At 39.8% G+C, this 24,488-nt stretch overlaps 2 protein-coding genes across 3 annotated transcripts in view; one reads left to right on the forward strand and one right to left on the reverse strand.

The window, feature by feature from the left end:
- ntn1a (netrin 1a) overlaps nucleotides 1-10,161 on the reverse strand; it is a 68,576-nt gene extending 58,415 nt beyond the window's left edge. For both annotated transcript variants that reach the window (XM_059339959.1, XM_059339949.1), the window contains exons 1-2: nucleotides 10,043-10,161; nucleotides 8,817-9,873 (exon numbers count right to left, since the gene is read on the reverse strand). In XM_059339959.1, the coding sequence (XP_059195942.1) occupies nucleotides 8,817-9,840 (1,024 nt within the window). In that variant the 5' untranslated portion in view covers nucleotides 9,841-9,873; nucleotides 10,043-10,161. The remainder of the gene's footprint in view (nucleotides 1-8,816; nucleotides 9,874-10,042) is intronic.
- A 4,918-nt stretch (nucleotides 10,162-15,079) lies between these two features.
- The window catches only part of pik3r5 (phosphoinositide-3-kinase, regulatory subunit 5), a 28,265-nt gene continuing 18,856 nt past the window's right edge, over nucleotides 15,080-24,488 (forward strand). The window contains exons 1-2 of the mRNA XM_059325999.1: nucleotides 15,080-15,161; nucleotides 23,380-23,495. Coding sequence (XP_059181982.1) covers nucleotides 23,396-23,495 — 100 coding nt within the window. The 5' untranslated portion in view covers nucleotides 15,080-15,161; nucleotides 23,380-23,395. The remainder of the gene's footprint in view (nucleotides 15,162-23,379; nucleotides 23,496-24,488) is intronic.

Genomic DNA, 24,488 nt, shown 5'->3' on the forward strand with positions numbered 1-24,488 from the left:
GCAAAAATGTATTTTGTGCCTTCGGCGTAAGAGAATATGTGAATTTTCTTAACAGTTCCTCTGGGGATAAAGCTTCAGCGCAACACAAAAGCTCTGCACATTTGTTACGTGCAGATTGTGTCCAGCTGTTGAATCCAAAGGGATTTTACCAAGAATTTTTAAACACATATCCCCAAACCAGTCAGGAAGCTAAACCCTGTCAGAACATGTTCTACTGTTCTTTTTCAGTGAAATGGGACATATTGTGTCCTCCCTGATTGGCCTCTGTCACCTCTGCGTTACAGCGTTTACTCCGTGGTGTAAAATGTGGCTGCTCGATATTTCTGAGAGACAGGCGGGCTGTGATTCATAGAGCCGATGAGTGACGCACCGGAGTGTCTTGTGTCTGATGTTTGAACACATGCTGATGTTGTTTGGCGTGGGTTTTAATTACCCCTAATCATCTGGTACCCGCTCGACCCGAACCTTTCCATTACACACAAACACCTCTGTCTCTCTCCTGCTCAATCTCACCCACACACACCCACACACTCATCCTGCAGTCCATGCCAAACCCACAGCACACACAGATCCTCCCTCAGCTAAGACGAGCTTTCACTGTGGCATCAAGTCGCCAATTAGTTCATTAACAGACGTCTCCTTGGGCGCTTGAATAGCTGCTCACATCCTGGACAGAATTACTGTTTGCGTAAACTCCCACTGGCAGACAACGCAGATTAAAATACACACACGCGCTTGCACAATCTCTCACACACACTCTCTGCAGCAGAAAGAGATACACTGTATAATGTCAAGGCCTACTGGCGGCGAAGAAAGACACATGGGAACACTCACACGAGCACACAAACAGAAATATAAACAGGTAAGTGGCAGACGGCAGGGACAGGTATCAACAGAGACTGAGAAGAGCATCTTCTGTCCGTCTGTCGCTGAGGGAATTAAACACAAGGAGCGACCTGTTGAGTAGCGTGTGTGTAAGTGTGTGAAAATCTTGCCCGTATGTCCTTCAAACACCTTTTCTGCAGCAGCTAGCAGCACTTTTGCAGATGTTTGGGAGCCATCCTAGTCATGTTCGCTTTGGTGAATTTGTAATGCGTTTAACTTTTTGCACCTATGGCGACCAGCTATGATCTAGCTTTCGGCGATGTCAGGGGTTCCAATAAAAATAATGAAACAGCTGTCATCGCTGTAAAAGAAGCCTACTTCATGTCTGTCGATTGAAAAAGATTAATCAGATTGTTGAAAATCTTTAGTGTGGAGTGCTGTACGCCCAGATTTCTCTCTTGAGGATGTACCTGACAGCACAAAAACATAGTACGGAAGTGTGTGTATGTGGGCTACTTCTGCAGCTAATGTGAGAGGAGGGGGTTGTGTTTGAAGGATGGAAAAGAAGAGGGAAAAGATCCGTTTGGATCTCATTGGCCGCACCAATTATCACCAGCTGCTGCTGGAAGAGCGCACCGCAGATTGGATGGAAACATTTTAAAATGCAAGACACACAGAGCATGTTTTCACCCACAGGTATGCAGCAGCTATATTTCTGGTCATAAATGGGCGAATGATGATGATAAGGACAATCTGAGTTGGATGTTGTGATAAACCAGTCCCAGTCCTCGTGAGTTCAAGCACCAGCGAGGGTGACAAGAGGAAGTGAGCGCAGGCCAGGAGCCAACAGAGTAACGCAATATGGCTTTCCTTCAGAGGCAGTATGGCTTCCGACCAAACCATTTCTCAAAAACAAGGTCGAGGTTCCATTTCTGGTACGAGCGTGCACTCACACTCACACTGGCTAAAAATGCGGACTCACACTGTGAGTGGGATCTGTGTTGCATTATGTGTTGTAGCCAAAGCAATGAAACAAAACCACGGCCGCAGCAATGTTCACTTTGCCCAAAGGACCCTGAATCCAACAACAGACACACTGGCTGTGAAATTTCAGAGCAGATTTTGTGTTTTTGACAAGTGAACACATTCCATCACCCCAAGCAGTGCGACCTGAGCTTCGTCAAAGGCAGGAAAATTGAACGTAATGAAAATTATCTTTTCCAAACCGGAGACTGCAGCAAACAACATGTACATAGCTCTAGTAAAACACAGCTACAGATGTGTTTTGTATTTAGTTTTATGAATGGTGGCAGCCTTCCTTGTATTTCTCCCTCAACACAAACGGACACAAACACTTTCTAATTACTGTTTTGTGTGCTGTTTCATCTGTACATCGCCCTCAGACACTTTTTGATAGGAACTCATTTCCAATTTTAAAAGGCCTGTCAGAATTTATTATCAGTGCAAAATTGGAATCTCATCAACAAACAACAACTAGCTCCAAAATTCCAGCTTCAAATGGCTGCTGCCAAACACTGACATTAATAGCTTCAAGATCTTCCATGCTTCGACATACTCCACAGTATCTGCATTATTTGTCACATCTATTGCTTCCATTCGAGCCTAAATTATTCTAATTATAAATGATCTCTCTCCTGGGATTGTAAGAACTCTGGTTATAGAACTGCTCAAAGTAGCAGTTTTATAAAAGTCATTTGATTGTAATAGTTCATATCATATCATATCACATACCATTGAACGATCAATAAATTTAACCAACTATGTATTTTTTTTATTATCATCATATGTTTTATTATCATCATACGTACAGTCGGGCTCCAGTACTGTGACATTCCTCAACAGCTGTCTCCTGAACTTCCAGTTCTTTAGATTTCAAATGCAACCACCTTTTAAATACCTGGCATAGATTCTCAGCAATATTGTCAAAGAGCAGAGTGTCAGGCCTTTCACTTTAACCCCTCACGCACATACACAATCAGAAAAAAACACATGCAACCCCTGTCTTAGTGTTGGAGAGTAACCAGCTACATGTAACGGTGATATAACTGTAATTAAAATACAGTTTTAAATGAAAATGCTGATGATTACAAAAGGGTTTACATATAAAAAAAAAGCTTATAGGTTAAATATAATATTCATTTTGTTGCTTCTTTTCCTCATGCAGGAAAGCCTTCATTTGGCATACTTCTGGAGTGCAACTTTATAAACAGTAAGATGGCTTACAAATTAATTTTTACTACCTTTCTTACCGCATGTCTGTGTGTGTGCGTGTGTCTTGTCTGTGCTTGGTTCCAGCTGCCTGATATACCGTACCGTCAGCCTTGCAGTCATGCTGGCTCTGTGGCCATGTTTCTGTCTGTCTGAGAGATATAACAGGTCTCAAAATCTAAAACAGAAGGGTGAGCCGGTCGTCTGGACCATGAGCGACTTATTTTTGCAGCGGTTTACAAAACGAGTCATAAACACTGATAAGAGCTCAGCAAAAGAGATTCTCGAAGTGAGACAGAGGGCATTCCCCCCTGTTTGAACTAGCGGCTTGAGACCTGAAGAAAACTCTGCGTGTGTGCGTGTGTGTGTGTGTGTGTGTGTGCACGCGTGTGCATGCCAACAGGTGTGTGCACGTCAGTGTGAAGCAGTGAAGGTGAGGAATAGAAAGGCGGTGCAAAGTGCAAAGCTACTCTGTCAGTTTATTCCCAGCTTTGTTTGCAGTGAGCGGGACTAACAACGCATCCCACCGGCACCTTTGAAGATGAAGGATGCCGGTTTACAAAGGTGCACGGTGAGCCGCTCAAACATTAACCAGACCTTCAGTCACGTCTGAAAGGTACCGAACGAACATGACACTAAGGAGGCATCTGAAGAAACACTGTGGAACATCTTTGTCCCTCGAATACACTTGATGTAGGTTAAGCAAAAGTCGCTCTTATATGCAAACCGTGATACATATCTGACTGGTACGATAATGCTGTTGATTCTGCCACCTGTTTTTAAGACTTGATAACAGTTTGATTGTCATTATCTGATACGTGCAGGTACACCCTTCATAGTAACTTTTTTTAAATCATTTTTAATCTGTTGTACAACCATTGCTTTAATGAATAATCAATTTGCAAAATGGTGATGAAAATGTTTTTTGTCACACATACCTCCACGGTGAATGGAAAATCCAATGCCAGAGAAAATTCTTCATGAATTGAAGTAAATTTGGAGTGTGTTTTAATCCAAGTCTCATCCAGTCACATGCTCGGTCCTTCCCAAACACTTCCACTGTGTCTTACAAGGGTATAAACCAAAGCCACTCATCGGAATTTACACAAATAAGTAGTATACCTGCACAAGTTTGAGGGGGTTTATCCAGTGGTGTTTGAAATAGTAGAAATTTATCAAAATGCATGTGTTTGAGAACATTTGACTGGATAAACAAGACTTGGATTATACTGCATAAGTTGTATGAGACTTTGTAAACAGATGCTGTGTTATAGTTTAGCTGCTTACTTCAATTCATTAATCATTTTCTCCATTTTGGAATCCTCCATTCACCATGGAGGCATTAAAGAAAAGTTTTCTACACAAATTCAAGGTAACAGGGGGTCTGTTATTGATGTACAAGTGGTCAGTTTGCAATTGAAGCATTCCTTTAAAGTCTGTCTGTTGTTGGCATTTAGTTCTATGTTAAGTCATATTGGAGTTGAACGTTGGTGCACAACGGTTAGTAATAAACTCTTCTTTTTTTTAATTCTGTCAGAGAACCTGCACAAAATCCAGAAATGGATTGTTGCTGATACTGTCACTGGAAACTTTTCTGTTATCAAACTCTGCTGTAGCTGTTCTGAAATTATCTCAGAGCTCATTAGGGTTCGGGCAGTCGTCCATGAGAGCAAGAAAAATACACCAAGCATCAGTATGCCCACAGCTGTTTTCAAGTGTTTACTTATGTCTGCTTGGAAATTTTGTTTGAGTTAATATTTACATCTAGTTGAAGGCGCTCAGACCTGTTCAACATTTTCTTTCATGTATAGGATTTTGGAAGCTGGAAGCACACTCACATATCCCAAGGCAAAATAACAACTTTTTTTCCTATAGAAGTGGTTGTGGCTTTAAAACTCAATTATTTTAATGGGTATTAAATCAACCATGTCAACTTTTCTGCACCACAAATTTCTCTCCTGTCAGTCAGATTTGTCTGAACAACACCTGGGAACATTTCAGTGTGATTTCTGACTTTTAAATTTTGATATAGTGAGGCAAAACAGGCATCATCTCCGTTCAAATTACCAGGCTGATACTGGGCTTCCGGAGCAGCAGACTTAAACAGGAATAAAAGAGTAATAACAGAAGAAGAGAATGTCTTCCAAGTCCCTGATATGTTATGCTATAAACGCACCAAGAATACTCTGAATTTCTTAACTGGAAGGAGAGAAAAAGTTTCTTCCTGTCCCTTAACATTCCCATTTGACCAATAAGAGGCGCCTGGGGAAAAAAAGACGATTTTCAAAATACTCCGCTGGCCCACAGGGCCATGGAAATGTCACTCATACAGACCCTTTATTTCCCTGTTCCACTCCCTCACACATTTTCATGTGTGTCATCATACGCCCCCTCCCTCTCTTACGTCTGTCTCTTTCATTTTCACTATTGTCGTCCTGCTCCATCTCCAGCCCCTCCTCCTGTCCCTGCATCTCTCTGTGGTGCAGTCCCCTCATTCTGCATGCCCTCAAGCCGTCTTTCTAATCTGCCTGAATTATTCAAGACACTTTCTCCTCTTTTTTTTTTTTTACCCAACATACAAAGTAAACTGCACAAACCTGATGAAAATTACATCTACAGTTAATTTGCATTGATAGAATTTAAATCCCTGTCATACAAGTTGCTGAAACAGTGTCTTTCTATATTTGCAAGGGCGTTCTTACAGGCCATGGTGCATCCATCATTTTCTCAAAGTGAAACTACCTTGTACCTTCACAGCAGATTAACACCTCTTAACTGACGCTGAAGCATGTCTCTGCTGTGCCTGTGCTGCTGGTTATTGAACCCATCGCATTAGTGTTTCCTTTCCTGTGGAGAGTCAATAACCCAAATGGATCGAGGTGCACACTCAGGAGCGTCCTTTAAGATCCTGATGGAAGTAATCAGCAAAGTGCACTTCAAGAGCAACACAGAAATGGACCTGTGTCTTCAAACTGGCTTTTTTCTGTTTTGGGGGGAAGTGAAGATGAGGGAATATCAGAGGATCTGACGTCAGTTCCGACACCACGAGGTGCCAGACTGTTTTTTACTGCACACAGAAACACTTCTGTGCTAACTAGATCCTTATGAGACACTCGCGGCGCTGTCACTGGGGGGAGTTCAACGACAAACTCTCGGATGTCGGTGTGATCACTAAAGCTGTCCTGCTGAATACACATCCATCGAACACACCACCTTCTATTGTTCAGTACCCTTAAAGAGGTGTGATTTCTTCTTCTCCTCAATATTCTGCATTTGCACATACGTTTCCATTGCTTACACAAAAACTAAATATCTTGCTGAAAACATGATGGATGCAGAGAATGAGTGGCTTTTATGGCTCGAGTATGAAACGAATTATAAAACAAAGTGTCAAGGATATGGACTATATTCATTTATATGAGTTTAGGACTTGTGTTTAAGCATGTTTCCCCTGCACATGCATTGCTGTATATCATGTAGATATTTTAAAGCTGTAAATTCAAAATCTCCCTCGACCTTTACTGTTTATTTGATGTTTCTGAATGCAATTACTGGGCAATGAAATATGTAATGAATGCTGGGATTTTCGCAACAGCAGTCTTTAATAAAGACTCTTTATTGCGGAGTGCTTCAAATGTTGGCCAAATAACAATTTAAATATTCTTAAAATATTCTCAAAGACTAAGATGAGATTCTTAAATATAATAAAAACATGCAGGAGGATTTGAAAGCTATATCAGTTCTTTAAAACTTCATTTGTTTTCTCTCCATTCTCACTCTCTTCCCTTTGAAATACAGTTTTTAAAAGTGTCTCATGTGTTAAATATATTAAAGTATAACTGATATTAATCTACAGGCTGGATTAAGTGAAGAGAAAATCCATCAGCAGAGTCAGTGGACCTCCATTAAAAAGCATGCAGCATGCAGACTGACAATAACCAACATTTTGAAAGTAAAAAGCACTTCAATCCTCGGTTTCATTGCTTTCTTTAACCCATTCTTAGTGTCTACAGAGTCACACAGTATGAACAGAATGTAGATATTTCCACAAAACTGCTGCGCCTGTTGATTTTGCAATACCGTCACATCTGCCAGTGAGAATATGTCAGAGCTTTAGATACGGACAACGGCAGCAAACAAAAAGCTTTTAAACAGCTGCTGTGTGTCAAAGTGGCTGACATGTGTTGTGACTGTCAAACAATATAGAGCCTTATTTTCCCCCCGCAGACCTGCAGCAGCAGAATGGGAAATATATATAGGGAGTCACACTGAGGTTTTTATTTTCTATCATCAACATCTCCTTCTGTTTCTCGAGCTGGTTCTCATCATCCTCCTCACTGTACACCTCATCAGCAGCAGCCAGAGCAATAGTAAAAATTCACTATTCACTATTCACTCTGCAATGTTCACATTTTCCTGTCCGATAATTACAATAAATTGGAACTAACTGAAAACAGAAAAAAAATCCTACAATTTTTCTGGTGCACACAACAATCTTCCAGTCACTTCTCACAACTTGAAGCTTCTTTTCTTACTACATCTGCATCTCAAGTCCAGCACTTAAAATGACAGAAAGCTGGCCAGGGTTCTGCAGTATATCTGTAATCTACAGTTTCGTGTCTGTGCCAGGCTGTAATAAAACTACTGTAACTTTGATCACTCAGCAGCTGATGAAACATGTTGGCTCTCAGACACAAAGAGCAGCAAAAATATATGATCAGAGTTTTTTTCTTTTTTATTGTCGTTACACCTGCTTTAAATTTAGGATAAAAAATATGACATATATGGAAGTTATATTTACATTTTCTAAGGTTGTTTTTCCCAATTAATAATGATAATTGTTTCAACAACATTTAAAACATAGTTAATTAATGAAATAAAACTAAGCAAATTAGCATTTTTTGAAATGTACAATTATGAAAAAGATTTGACTATAATATACTATATAATAAATATACTTATATACTATAACTATACTATAATAATTTATACATTCATAATTATTCATCTAGATTTTTATTCTCTAGCACAACACCTGACATTCTGATGCATCCTTTCAGATTCTGATGTGGGAAAATAATTATGTGATTATAATATATATTAAAAAAAATCTGTGTTCAATTTCCAGTGCGGTGGTTTTGTTGCAGGATTCTTGAGATAAATTAAAAGGCATCGCTTTATTGCAGCGGTGAAGTCTTCTGCTATGAGAATGTTCCTGTGGACGATTAGGCTCAGTGGTCCCGTTTGAGGTGGTTTAAAGCCTCCATTATGGCCTGCAGTAAACTAAATGGACTTTCAAATTGCATTTTCATGTTGCATGGGACTTAAAACCGATTTTATGCTTGTAGACGAGAGCCACAATATGAGAAAAAAAAGTGTCTCTGCTGTGGTTTATGTTTAAAGGAGCTGTTCAAGTTTGGCTTTAATGCATTGAAACTGTAAAATTAGTCGCATATAAATCATAAAATATCACACAATTATTATTATTATAATTATAATTATTATTATATTATTAAAAATAATAATACTATGGATTTTTTATGTTATTGAACATTAAATCGCGTAATTTTGCATGCCCAAATTTCATAGATTTAACATGAAATCCATGCATCTATTAACCTCTCTTTCCCTATAAATATTAAATATTTCCACATTTTATTTTATAAACACACCAGCCCGTGCAGCCACCACAAATAGCCTACAATTCAGCAGCTCTGCTCAGCATCAGAGCACCAGAGACAGCCGCTCCGGGATGGACTTACCGACACACTCGTTGGCCTCCCTGGCTGTGGCTCTCTGCCACGGTCTGTCGTAGTGGAACGGCTTGCACCTGTCGCACTCCGGCCCCGCGGTGTTGTGCTTGCACTCGCACACCAGACTCCCATCCCGGTCCTTTACGCACCTAGACGCGTGCCCGTTGCACTTGCATCTCCCTCCGACCTGCAGGTCCGACACGGCGTAGAAGTACGAGTCCCGGGCCAGCTCCGAGTCGTCCTCATTCTCGTCGCCGAAAGTGTGCAACCGGCTGAAGATGACCTTAATGTCCGTGGCCGTCACCCAGTCCTGCAGCACCGGGGAGTTGTCAAAGTCGTGCGCCGACGGTCTTCCGTCCAGCGTGCTGAAGGCGATGAGGCCGCCGGTCAGAGGGTACATGTCGGTGTGGGAGTCCGTGCACACTGCCTCCTGCTCGTTTTGCTTCGTGATCACGGCCCGGTTCGGCTTGTTGTACATCTTCCTACACTGGGTCGAGTAAAACTGAAAGGGTACCCAAGTTTTCCCGTAGTCCATGGACTTGTAAATAACCATGGATTCGGGTCGAGGCGAGCAGAACTGCAGGCTCACATAAGTCACCTCAAACTTCTTCCCGAGGGACAGAGTCAGGGTGACGTTCTGCGGGTACTGGATGAAGTTCTCAGACTGCCAGCAGGTGAGGTTGTGCGGGTTGTTGAGGTCCGTCAGGTACGCCGGAGGGTGGTACTTCTTGGGGTCTGAGGCGTCGCAGGTGTGACAGTTCCTGGTCCTCTCGTCCCCTTTCTCTGCGGATGTCACCACGCAGTAGCGGCTGGGCGTCTTCCCACAGGTGCTGGACACCTTCACTTCCTTCCCGAAGGCGGAGTTGACGAAGTCCGGGATGCAGCGCCGCGGGTTGCCGTGCTCGTCGTAGCAGGGGTCCGGAGGAGAGGTCTGCGCCGCGAACAGACTCATCCCGTAGCCGCCGAACGCGCTCCGGCACGACAGGGACGCGGCGAGCAGCGCAGTCAGCAAAATATCCACAGCCCTTATCATGGTAGGTCCCTCGGTCCCCAAGTGTCTCTGCCGCTGAAGGAGGAAAGGGAAAGCAGCGAACGCGTGGGAAGAGAGGGAGAGAGAGTTAAGTTTGGTGATGGAACAGCAGTCTGCAAACATTCTCCAAACAAACACTGACAGAGATATAAAAGTAACATTCACACACACCACATGCAGACCAGGTCATGTGAAATTGATTTACCTGGGAATAATTTTAAAAGATGTCAAAATCCGTCTTGTTGTTTGTTTCTTCAAATCTACTGCGTAAAAACAGAGGAGCGGCTGGATTTAAGAGACGCTAGTGTCCTAATAGCAAGTCCCACTCCTCCTGCCGGTCTTTTCACAATCTCTCACTCTCTTTCTCTCTCTCTCTCTCCCTCTCTCTCTCTCTCTCCCTCTCTTGGATCGGATCTTGCTTGGCACAGCTTTAGGTCAGCTCATCTCGAGGGGTGACACCAGGCGGAACAACGACATCCACTGGTGGCGCGTCAGAAGATTTGACGTGCGCAGAGACGCAAATTACCGCAGAAGAAAAAAAAAAACAACTGTAACAAACGTAGCAGTGATTTCACACAACTTCATATGAACCACACCTGATATACGACCAAAGACATAAATCATTAGCAAAGCACATTAGGGAAATTACAAATGATAGTAAAATGATAACGATTATTCTAGTTTTCACAGTTAACACAATAAATGCTTGAGACGGTCAAAGTGATTTGTAGTAGCCTACCTGGTGATAAATAGGCTACTAAAATTCTGAAGAATGCAAATGCTGTAGGGTATAATTTGTATTTTGCTACTATATACTATATAGAAGTCTAATCAAGGCACATTATTATGAGATAAAATAAAAAAAGTGACTTGTGTCAACCAGAAGTCTCTTTGAAACTCATAAACCCAACACAACATGCAATAATTGCCACCTAAACGATTTGATTGATTTAAAAGGGTTCCTTTAAAAATAAAATATCCTATGCAAGAAAATGTGAAATAATGTGGAAGCTTGCTTGATATATGTTAAACTCCCGTTTGCAATGTGTGATACAGTTTTCAGGTGTTTTCTAGATTACTGGGTAGCAGATAGAGCTTTCATTAGGACATTAAATTAAGTTAAACACTTATATTTACATGCAAACACAATACATCTTTGAAAATAAAGAAAAACCAGACCATAACAGACATAACTGCATCCCTTCTGTATTGTGGCTCCTCTCCTGCAGTCCATCCTGGTGCAGCTGCAGCTTCACTGGACCTGTTGAATGTTGGCAATAGAAGTAACAGCGCTATCTAGCGCCCATAGAAAGAAACACCAGGCACACCGAGCGGTGGCTTCTACTTCTCCCAGGCGGTGGAGGCAGAACACCGTTTGTTTAACGAGCACCAAGCTGATTGGCTGCTGCAGGTCTGTACCACAAGACTGCAGCGCTCAGTTCTGACGCATTAAACCTCTGAAGTCCAGGAGATTTTGGTTCAAATTTGTCAACTTCCTATGCATTCGTTTCTGTCTCTGTTTAGCATCTTTCAGTATGCCCTTACATCATATGAATGGCTCCTTTTTCTCGATACAATCTTGGCCATCAGTCAGATTTTTCATTTTATTTTAATTTACAAAGTATAAAGCTGCCAGGAACCGAAAATACAAACAAAAGACACAGGTGTCTATGGAAATGTGCCTTCTTTGTTTTAACCATTTATACACACAAAAACAGCAGAAAAAATAATAAATAATAAAACTACAAAAAGTCTATTTGCATGTTAATTAAAAAATAGTAATTTTTTCATTGTAAAAAGAAAATTCACAATTTAAAAATGGTCTAGAAACAAAAATGGCACACACTGAAAGATCCTATGATTGCACTTTCAACTGGCTTTCTCAGCTTGTCTACATATCATATATAAATAAAGTTATTACTGTAAATAACACATGTGTATTTTCAGTAAATAGATAGACTCCAGTGGGTTAAGTATTGAGATTTTTAATGGAACTATCCGAGGGAAAAAGGGCACGTGTGCATCATGAAATCACACAAAAAATACATAATAATAATAATAATTATTATTATTATTATTATTCACATCATGTTAATACATATTACATCATCATGAACTGGAAATAAGAATGTTGAGTAAGGATCAAATAGAAGTCTTATAATACTGCCATATATTCCCATTTGAACTTGTTTTATATAAATATAAATTATATATTTCACTTTAAAGTACTTCTTTAAGCAAATGTGTCCATACACAACTCAAAGCAGAGGCTACAACATTATATAAATATTGAGCTACAGAATTGTCTTTAAGTGTGTTAGGAAATTTGTAGGAAAAACAGCGAAGAGGCCTCAGGCAAATGTGGCTCCACTCACATAAACAACACAGGATTATTACAGGTTATTAGCTATTTGCATACATGGAAAGCAGAACATGAATGTTATCTTATCTCACTTCACTGAGAATAACACCAGTTAGAGGTTTGACAGCTTTGGCCTCTTGCTGTGGGTGGAATAGGTCAACCAGAAAAGGCTGGACTTCACAAAATGTACACCCTACAGCAAAACCAAATAATGCAACAGGTGTGCTTCAAAGCATAATATGTAAATAATTGGACATCCCTTAGCTGGAAATCATGAACTGTCTCCCGTCAAGGCTCACAGAACGCCTCCATGAGGATACAGAGTAACACAGAAGTGAAATTATTAAAACAACTAAACAAAAACTTTGCGGACAGTGAGCTTTGAGGCTGTTCAAGGAAACACATTTCAACAACAACATGCTGAACATCCAAAATAGAGAAGCTAGAAATTCATGTAGAGACCTAAAGACAACACATCTTCGTATTGAAATTAACTGAAGTGTGAAAAGAACAGCAGTGTGGTCTTTTCTTCTTCTTTTAGTCTCTCAGAAAAGCCTCCGCTTCTTGATTTTCAACCACTTTAAACCTTATTATCACGTTTCTTTGTTAAGACATCTAGTTTTTTAGTTACTTCCCTAACTTCAGCCACCGTCTTACTTTCTATGTTTTTTTGCCTACATATAAACGATCTGTATTTTATTTTAATTCAACCTAGCTTGGTTTTTTCCACTTCTACATCACTTAAATAAGGGAAGCACTCAATGTCCGGGATAACTCCGGGCTGCAAGTCAGATTATGTCTTCTTATGGAAAGTTAGAATGCACAGAAGCACTGATTATTAAATTCTGGGCCGATACCGATACCAATGTTTAAAATAACAATTCGGCCAACTATCAATAACTAATGCTGATACTGATATAATGTTGATGTTGTTATTTATTCCCCCTTTTGTGCAAGGGAAACAAAGAGAGATTCACTATAAAAAAATAACTGAACTATCTTTCAATTAGCACAAATTCAATCACACATTTATAAAAAACAACCATTAATATAACCTTTCAAGAAATGAAACATATCTTTAGCCTGCTATACAATTATGAGAACTATGAGACTGTGGGAAGATTTTTTCGGTACTTGTGTAGCCCAACAAAACCATTCTTACTGTGAGACATAATGAAATGTGTCAACTACATCTAATGACTAATTTGGAAATTGCAAAATTGATGCAACACAACAGATGAAATGTTACAATAGAAATATGTTTCTTTGACAAGTAAGATCACACTGTTTAACATCGTGTATCAAATACATTTTGAAAAAGGATTGTGTTCTACAATGATGATCAACTTTACTTTACTCATTAGAACTTAAAAATATTAAAACCACGGTTTCATTCATTCATTCATTCATTCACATAATGGTGTGTTTTATATATTTTTTTGAAAAATGGTAATTAATTAATTGTCAGTTTAGGAGTACACAAGCTGCAATACTCTTAGTGTTTACTGTCACGGTTTAGTATGGCCTGACACCACATTTCCCTCACTTCAAGAGAAGGGGAATTCACAGTCGCACTAATACATGAAATGTAAATGACAGGCAAAGCAGGAGGGGGAAGTAAGATCACTGTGTTTCCCTGACTGACTGAGAGACAGAGAGAGAGAGAGAGAGAGAGAGAGAGAGAGAGAGAGAGAGAGAGAGAGACAGAGAGAGAGAGAGAGACAGAGAGAGAGACAGAGACAGAGACAGAGAGACAGACAGAGAGACAGACAGACAGACAGACAGACAGACAGAGAGAGAGAGAGAGAGAGAGAGAGAGAGAGAGAGGGATATGGACTTCAAAAACTTTGAGGAAATAAACACAAAGGGCCACTTTATTCCCTCCCACACACATATACATATTATTACTGAGAATTGCACAATTCTTGATCTTGTTTGTTCATTTGCATCATTTTCTTTTCATTTAAAGGTTATATATATATATATGTGTGTGTATATATGTATATATATATATATATATACACACACATATATATATATATATATATTTAAAGCTTTATTGGATAGTGACAGAGAGAAGGAGACAGAGGGGAAGACATGTAGCAAAGGGACCGCGGGCTGAAGAGCCGAGTCCGCTGAAACATGGACAGGGCATTAGTTGTATGTGAGCCACTGGGACGCCAGTGTTTACACTATTTTTAATTATTTTTTCTGCCTTTATTAGATAGTAGAGTTGTAGATAGACAGGAAAAGAGGTAGAAGGAGAGAGGATGACAAAACGAAGGGCTGTGGGTCCGAATCAAACCCAGGTCTCAGGAATCAGCCTTTATGGAGCGTATGCTTTGCCAGGTGAGCTACTGGGGCCGCCGCTTTAATGGCATCATTGATTTTTTTTTAAATGCTGATCGGTCAAAATCACTGAAAAACAATTAACAGTACTGCCAATACTTTCCTGGCTTCAGAAAATAATGAACAAAGCCACAGCACCCAAACAAAGACACTTTACTCACACAAGTGTGAAAATAGCATGAAAACAAACACACCAAACAGATGACTTCCTTTCAGGGGCCAACATCCCTTCAAAATCCACATGCAACCTCACACACACGCATGCAGAAACACACACAGTTGCACTTCCCACTGATACATACACACACAAACACACATACACACACACTAGCAGCCTCCCTCATTGTGCTCACATGCACCTCTCTCAAACACTTCCTGTTTGTGAGGCGCAGTGTGTGCGTGAAGCGCAGAAGTCTTTAGAGCTACGACCTGATAGCAGCGCCTGATTTCACTCGTGTTCGCTGCACCGCTCTGCCGTGCCCAGGATGTGGGTTCTTCTGTTAAGCCGTGGTGTGTGTGGTGAATGAATGGCATTCACGCTGAGCAGGAGGCACTTTGGGTTGGACTCTTTGGAACCATACGGATACTATGGATGCTGGACAGTAGACTGCAGGTAGGACAATGGAGGGAGTATGTTTTATTTTGAAGGGCACCTGCTCCGTGGGCTCGGATGGGGATGATTGACAGAAGGTCATTAGGTTCTAACAGCTTAAACTGTTAACATGTTTACATCTATGCATGCCCACCGTGTATCTGTATACTTGTCTGTGTCTTGTATATGAAGATTTAAAAAAAATATATTATTACAAATTATTTAACTTCCTCAGGCTTCACAATATAATGGTGTTTTGACATCTTATCTTTTAAGCTGCTTTTATCTGGGGTGATGTTCCATGTCATCTTGTTTTGACTCATGCAAATGACTTGTATAATATCAGAATAGATTCATCTGTGATGTGAAAGCCTTTGGTGTCTTGTTTACTGTCAGAGGAGCTGATGGGCAGTGTGTCACCCTCGCAGTGAGGGGAAAAGCACAGCTATTACACTACACAGCCCCCCTCTGTGAGCTCACAGGCTGTGTAGTGTAATACCATTTTTGAGAACTTCTGCTTTTTCAGATGCTTTATATGATTCATGTTTTTTAATAAACGCTGAGGAAGTTGAGACACGAAGGCACATGTTTTTGTGCCTGGACGTTATCTTGCTTTAATGTCTGCATCTGTCACTGGGGACAATTAATTAAGCCAGTGTGACCTGTTGATGTCTGTCAGCCCTTTAAAGCGTGCGAAAAGGTGATTTGAGGTCATGTTCCTGACTTCACTGGCTGTAGTTGGTGTGACAGAACACATAAAACATTTATATGTGATTACAATTCAACATCACAAAAGGACAAATATCTTTAATCTTGCGCTTGGTTCATTTATTTGGATGGATATAAAAACTGCGCTGAAAAGTGACAATTAGGGATGCAAGCATGGAATCCTGTTCACTGTCCCTAAAGTTCAGATTGACACGACAGGATCTGTCAGTGGTCTTTGAGGGCTCCACCCATAGAAACTCTACTGAGCCAACGCCTGAACTCAACATCCTTTCTGACTAAATCAACCACCTGTCAACCGCATGTAGATTAAAGGTACAGTGATCTTTAAAAAGGTACTTGTAGGTGTTTTTGTAATTAAGCTGATTTGCAGTTCAGGTAGTCCAGAATTTTTTTTAATTTTTTTTTATCCTTGTCAAAACCTGGCACCTACATTACCAACAATGCAACTCTAACAGTTTGTAAGGAGATTCGGATGTGTTCCTAGAAGCAGCTTACATAGCCTCATGCCGATATCTTCAAGCAGAGATGAAGAGTGGGCTACAGAGCTCTGGTAACCTCACTTCTAGCTAACTCAACACCCCCAGATTTTTTTTTCAAACTTGTCATCTTGAGAGCCAACAAATGCCAACTCAAGTGACATCATTTGAGGCAATTTTATCAGACATAACGCAACTCAATCTTGTTTCCAAAACCTTTTTATACAACCTTTACACTTATCACACACTGTCACGAGTCTTGTCAGTGCAGAGCTTTCAGGTCAGAATGCTGACCATTAAACTTCTGTTAACTCATCGTTTAAATTTTGTTTTTTTCAAAGTTGTGTTATGCAAAAGTGTTATTTTCTAAATCTGAGACCAGGGTCCTGTTCCATAAAGTGGGGATGATACTCATATTTAGTTGATTTGGTTGTATAAAAGCAAATTCAACATAGTTACCATCATAAATGCTGCACATGGCTTCCAGTCAAGTGTAAGTAAAGTCTCAAGTCCTTGTTTTTGTGTCTCAAGTCCAAGTTTCAGGTTTCAAATCTATACAGCTGTGGGTAAACTTAGCTTTGATTTATCTCTATAGCCACGAGGTAAACAATGCCTCATTTTTAATGGACAGCTTTTCTCTCTCTGTGGTGCTTTAATGAGTCCTAATTAATACTATTACCATAACTTTTCACCAAAGAGAAAAACACAAGCTTTAAATATAGTAGAGACCTTACTGCTTGCCTCCTGCCTGCCAGATGACAACATACAGTTCCTGTGTAACCAAAGGAAGGGATTGTCTATTCTTCTTAGAAATTGTTCAATTACACAATCAGTTTGACGACAATCATCTCCTCCTGTTGAGAAATAACAACTGCCGTAGCAAGTCATGTGTCAGGCTTGAAAAATATAAATAGAAAGAATAAACTTATCAGCAGATGTTTACACGCTTTGTTGTTTACCACAGGTATCAGATATGAAGATGTGTTGTTTTTTAATTGCACATCTAGCGGAGGTTTATTACAGCATCCAAGCGCAACCCTGTTATTCACATTACTTCCTGTTTGTCTCTTTACGGCTGTGGTATCAGTAAAATCTTCATTTTCACCTTTATGACACATACTTTGAGGTCAACACCCCCATGTGAGTGAATGCTGTATGCAGCTCTGCGCTTGCACAACACACCTGTTGCTGCAAAAAAATATACTCAGGGATGTAAGCCTTCGAGCATGCAAAGAGTTTTTAAATTACATTTAAATAAATGTAAAAAAGTACTGATTATCATGGATATCTGCATCCTACTCCACCGGCTCCCTGTTGTTTACAGTAAAGAGCCATAACCTGGTATTACAACAGCTGATATTTGCATTCATGGTAGTTTCATTACATGTTGATAAGGATTTATTGCGGAAGTGAAGACCAGAAATAATATAGAATGGCTTTCTGTTCTGCATCTATGTGTCTATGGTGCGTTAGAGCAGTTTGTTGCATCTTAGTGTATTTGGTATATAAGTCGAGACGCTACAGGTATGTACTGGTCAATTCTGAGATCTTGGGCTATTTTTAATTTATGACTAGTGGAAAGAAAACATCCAAAATACATATTTAAGTGTTTATTTGACTACACTTTGTGTATTTGCAGCTGGAGATTTCTCCTAAATTCACCAAAATTTAGCATCAGACAATGCCTCTTTTGCATATAAATTTCCATTTAACTTGTAATACAAAAAACAATTGTCTCAATGAAAGCAATCAGCTAGTAAAATTTCATGGTGATATATTTAAAACAAAATTTTCAACCATATTGACCTGTAGCGTCTTTTAACCAATGCTTCTCACTTGAGGCACTTCTATATAGTAGTTGCAAATACTCTGGTTCTAATTGAATGTTTCTATTATCATGTTTCTCTTGAGGGAATTAAAAGTGTAGTAAGATTGTCCAGTAAAAAGTGAAAAAAATTGATCTCAAAATCATACTAAATATAAGATTCCCTATATAAAAGAGAAAGTTAAACCTCAAAAGTTTATTGGCAACGCTGACCCCAGAATTATAACATCTACAGTTTCACGACAGCTTGGCAAACTGTCAGCTAAGGTCATGCGATCAGATGGCAAACATGAAAAGTTTCAGCCTCGGTGATGTGTGTTGTGGCACACAGTGGTCCACTCAGATCTGTGAGTTCTCACCGGTAGCGGTTGTTTGAACTAAAGGGAAGCACTTAGTTACAGGAGAGCTTTGGAGTTGGACCTCTGTTGTTTCCTAAAGCCATAAGAGGCCAGTTCACATCCAGTAGGTCAGTGGAGAGAAAAGGGAGGGGTAACATCTCTGTGGACCAGCAGAGGAAGACCGGGTCTAAATATCAGACTCTATCAATTGGGGTGGTGGGGGCAGTAAAAATGACATGCAAGCGTATTGTACACACATACACACAAATACATGCTCTCCTCCTTGGTCTGTGGGAGTGTATCTGGGAGTCTGATCACACCACAACAATAGGGAGGCACCTGCTTCCTCAGCTGAGCAGGGAAGCTATCTTCCTGTAAGGAAGCAGTTGGTAATGGGATCAGTGGGAAGGAGAGGGAAATAATGGGACAACATGAGAAAGAGAGGCACAGGTGGAGGTGGAGGTGCAGTGCTGGTGGTGTTCGGTTTGCCTAGAAAATGTTGACACTTGTAACGCAACAGAGAGAAAAGCTGAGAAAGAAAACAGAGAAAAGGGAAAAAGGAAGGGAGGAAACGACTTGTACTGTGCTCTGTCTCAGCAGGATTCCGTTAATCCAGCAGTAAATCAAGTTGTTCTTCCACTGCAAAGGCACTGCTTGTTATTGCCTGACTGTTGCAAACTGCAACCCATGAAAAAGTGGAAGTGACCTTATTGACACTTAGGGATGTGCTGCATACATCCTCTTATGAAACACCATACACTCATGCATTTGCAACATGACTAGCAACTCTAGAGTACGTAAACAACTATGATGACACTCTTGAGTTAGAATTGAAATTCTCTGTTAAAAAAGCAATCAGTGTTTATTGTTGCACTACCTTAGTGTCATGGTAACCAAGCCTACTGATGACGTGTTCAATTAGGGTGTTTTCATCCACTCTTCGTAGGAATACCTACAAAAATAATGAACTGTTGTCAGGTGGCAACCTCTAGGGGATGTAGTAATTATGACAGGAGCGATGGATGGAAGCAGGAAGTGAGGCAACCTTGAAGATACCCGTGAAATCATTTTAAGGTTGGTGGAAGGGTCAAACGAATGTCAGACTCTGACCCAGGAGACTGCAAAGTGTGTCCCATTTGAAATGAAAAGTCTTCTTGTTTTTTTAAGTAAACCTCTGTACGTGAATACATTACGGCCTCCGTCACCTTTCCGTACCTTCGTCTACAAGTAGCTATTTTGATTCAAACCCTGACCTTTTTTCATAACCTTAACCATTTTATTCTATTGCCTAAACCTAACCAAGTAGTTTCATATCATCACATCAGCAACAGGTTTCTAACAGCAGTTGTCATATATTTGTTAGAAAACATTTACATTACCCATCACCCTTATACTTTTTTGTATTTAAATGATCAATAGCAGATTTTAAAGGATTGTTACACCACTAGAGTATTTAATCAATATATAAAAATGTGATATACAGTATAGTTCTTGCTATCTGTTGAGAATAAAATTCCATTCCAGCACCATTCTGTGCAGTAAGGTAAAACACTGGTGGACGCTGGGAAGGAGCCCTCTTATGTTCCCCCCATGATAGATAATGGTAGTGCCCTCTATGGTGCCTGTCTAGTAGAGAAAAGATGACATAGTGCCCATGATGGTGGTTTAAATTTAAGAAGACGTGATGCTGTAACATATAAGCAGACAATTGCAAGAAAACTTGCGTCATCTAGCAGTCCTTATATTTATTTTTACCCTGCCCGAGACAGCCTGACTGAACACAAATACCTAACCGTGACCTGATGTCACCAGCAGAACTATTACTAGTAGAGATAAGGTTCAGAGCAACACTTTCACTGCATCGTGCCACCTCATATTAGGTCTTCACCTCTTTTATTACCTTTACACGTCTCCATTGAACCCTATCCTGGATGCAAAAGTCATCACGGCTCTAACTTATTAGTTCCTTCCACTCTGACTGGGCTCTGGTCCAGCTCTGTCCAACCTGACAATGACCGGAGCCCTTAGCACAAGTGTCCAACACGCTCGGCTCTAAACCCCTGCTCAGTGCCACTCGGGACACCTCTTAGACACAATACCTCTCTGGGGAGGAGGGACCGCTGAGAAAAAGGGCTCCATGGACGTGTTTACCTCTGGAGCTGTTGGTATTGTTGTTGAATTGTAACTGTAGGAAAAAGAGTGAAGTGGTGGGGGATAATTGAGCTTCATTCCTCTGCCCTCCTGAACTTGGGTTCACATGAGCTTCCTGCCCGACCCCTGCATCTGTGTTAATGATGAAGCCGGCGGGTCGGATGTTTGTACAGTGTATGTGTGTCCATACTGTATATGTGTATTAATTTTTAAAAATTTTTTTAGGAGGATTGCGATACCTTTGATTAAACAAAACAAATACTAAAGATTCCTATTTGTCTCTGAAAATTGTGATTAAACATATTTTCCACAATGTGCTTATTTAAAGTGTGTTTTTATGCCAGGTAGCATTATTAGGTGAGTGGGTGCGTAAGAGCGAGTGAGTCATTCATTAACTTATTTCATTTCTAGCTTTCATGTGAAATGGGGAATTTGTGGCAAACTCTGGGGAAAGTTTGAAAGCTGTAATCAGGCAAAAATAGTTTTTGATGTTGTTGCTCACTTCTGACTTCACTCTGTAAAGGCTCAGTTGACAAATAGAGTTATATTTTCACCACTTGAACAATATCTGATGACAAAATCTAAATGATTTAGTTTTTGAGAAATTGGCTATTTGTGTCACAAACAAGAAAAATGCTGAGCTTGTCAAATTTAAAAACAGCAAATCACATAAAAAGCATCTTTGGGGAAGTTTAGTTGTTCTGCTTCTTCAAACTGAATGTTTTCCAGTTTAAACACATACACTGTATTTCCATGGTAAAACTCTGATATGAGGTAAGAGAAGGTTTAAAAATATATCGAGAACGGACATAATGTATCATCAACAACCATGTAACTGTTTCTTTTTACCAAATCCCAATGAGTATTCAATACATTTTACAATATGTATAATTCAAGTATTTGTCATAAACAGTCACTTTATTTTTTACAAAAAAAGAAGTGTTGTTTTGCTATTTTTGCTAATCTGCCTGCAAATGAAAATGTACACAATTTGTAAGATAAACACAATACTCCTCCAAGAGATTGATATCAATAATAATAACAACTCATAATAATAATCAAAATAATCATAAACTAAATCATTTCACTTACATAGCACTTTCAAAAACAAGTTACAATGTGCTTTACAAAGACATGAAAATTAGAGAAATTACCAGATAAATTATAAATAATAGCAGAATTTATACAATAATAATGGCAAGTGCTAAAAACAGTAAAAACAAGTAAATCAAAATGGAAAAATAACTGAGTCAGGACAAAGCTACAGCGAAAAAGTGTCATTTTAAAGGGAGATTTGAAAAAATAAATGACGGTAGTGATAATTAGTGACATGGCAGCAATAATGTTTCACACTGTGTTAACCCCCATCTGCTTCTTTAAAGAGTTTCTGATTATAACTGTAACCTTGCAATGTTGTAGTTTCCAGTGAAGAAGTGGTCACTGTACACATGTTTATACTGAAACATGTCTCTGGTCTGGGTTGACTTTTGGTTTTGGTTGTTATGGGGGTCACAGCTTTCAAACTGTGTCATTAAACACCTGTCACTATGAATGTTGTTTATCTGCCCTAAAAGATAAATCTGTCACTGGACTCTTTTAAGTCACCGCTGGGGCGTCCCTGATGTCTTGTTATGCATGTTGCTCCCGATGAGACACGTTCATAACAGAACTGAAACAACTTGCCACACCTCGGTTGTCCACAGATGCTGCATGAAAAACAGCCAAAATGCACTGACAGACTGAAATGTCTTGAAGTGAAGTTCAGTACATCCTGATGAGTCAGAGGCAAAGACATGATGTACTAACAATTTTGTGGTCATACTGGAATGATACATGTTACTGGTTTCACGACGTCTCTCTGAACCACAGCACTGTTTTACAATGCTGCTAAGTGAGGTTCTGATTTTAAATCTGAAATCAGGCTGTTTTTTCTCTTTTTAACCTTCAATAAAAGTCATACCAGGAAAACCGTGGGCTTGTTTTGGTATGCCTAAATGTTGCTGTGAGCGAAAGTTGTCCATTGTGTTTTTTACACTAATTAGTCAACAACCTGTATGAGTCTGTCTGTATGAGGTTTGGAATCGGGCTTTTAACTGGAGAATTGCTGGTTCGAATCCCGGTACTGACAGGTCTAGGACTGGTGCTCTACACAGCTCCCCGGGCGCAGTAATGTGCTGCCCACTGCTCCTTGCATGGTGTGTTCACTTGTGTGTAAAAAAGGATGGGTTAAATGCAGAGGTTGAATTTCCCCATTGTGGGATTAACAAAGTAAGTAAAGCAAAGTAAGTAAGTAATGTAAGTAATTCCAGCATCTGGAAGGACATAATAGACTAAAGGTAGGGGTTGCTTGTTGTTGTAAGTATGAATTAAAAATTTTAATATATAACTGATTTGAGGCAGAATAGGTGCCCAATATGATGTCATGTGACATTTCAGGAACTATGGAAGCAGAATAGCAATACATGCGTCTGTTTCTTCCCCTTAAAATTGTTCCTTTATGGTTTGTGTATCTTCTTGGACTCATTTCCATACTAACCGGGTGATCTGCCCTCATGCAAAACAGATGTGATAACACTTACTGTTTATGAAAATAGAGAGGCGTGTTTGTGTGTATGTATGTGGACATTGTGCACACGCAAAGGCCAAGATAATATTCCACAGAACCCTTGAATGGGAATACATCATATTAAATATCAGCTCTCTCTCCTGCCCTTCCACAGAACCTGAGCGGTGAAGATGCAGCACACCTCGTGCACAGAGGACAGGATCCAGCACGCTCTGGACAGGTGTCTGGACGGGCTGAGACAAAGCCCCACAGCAGCGCACCACTGGAATGGTAAGACTCTAGAAACCACACTAGCTATGATGACCACAGCTGAGGTTTGGATTAACATTTGGTATGAAGCAGCAACAATAACTTTGCTTCTGAACATCTTCTATTGAATTTTTTTTATACTTGTGCATTTAAAAACTTGGATCTTTAGTGAGAACTTAATACAGAAGCAAGATTTTTTTTAAGCATGATGACAATACATTTTTAATTTGTCTCATGTCGTAAGACAATGTTTTTTGATCATCCGTATACTTCTTCATTACTTAAGAAATCATGAATGTATAACTTTGCTAACATGCACCATCATTTGAATGTATTTAGAGCAGGTAAGATCAATCAGCATTTTTCACAGCAGACATTTGTCTTAGTAGGAAAAATCATGTGTAGGCTATTATAGCATCATCTTACTGGAGGTGCTTATGTTGTCCGTGCTAATTCCAAGAGGCATCCCCCGGGTCTGAAAAGTGAAGCCAATGCAGAAATGCCTTAAACCTGCGTTATTTCTTGTAAAACAAAGTCTGACTATATAGAAGTCTATGTGAAAATTACCCTACTTTTCAATTGATTTATTACATCACTTAAGATTTTCCCTAATGAGTTTATGTTCTAAATAACCAGTTTCAAGTCTTCTTCAATAGAGAATATTTATTTTGTACATTTTGGCCCCATTTAGAGTAAAATAAACAATAAAGCAGATGCGCTTGAGGGCAAGGCTGTCTTATGATTAACAGGTCGCTGCCATGGCAACCGGCCTGTTTTGCTTAAAACTTTAGTACTTTGTGTTTTTAGTTCATGAAAGTTGAGTTTGGTGGCCTAAAAATATGTTGTTAAGCATTCAGTTAAAACTCACTTTCAGGAGTTTTGATTATACTATAGATGCACCTTGCTAACCGTGCTAATACTAGCATTAGCTGATAGCTTAGCATCTTCCTCCCAAGCTTCACATTCTTGTACAAATACAGTCACTTCTGACTCACAAAAAAACAAGATAGTGAT

Source organism: Centropristis striata, chromosome 1 (genome assembly GCF_030273125.1).
Source record: "Centropristis striata isolate RG_2023a ecotype Rhode Island chromosome 1, C.striata_1.0, whole genome shotgun sequence".
Classification (NCBI taxonomy): Eukaryota; Metazoa; Chordata; class Actinopteri; order Perciformes; family Serranidae; genus Centropristis; species Centropristis striata.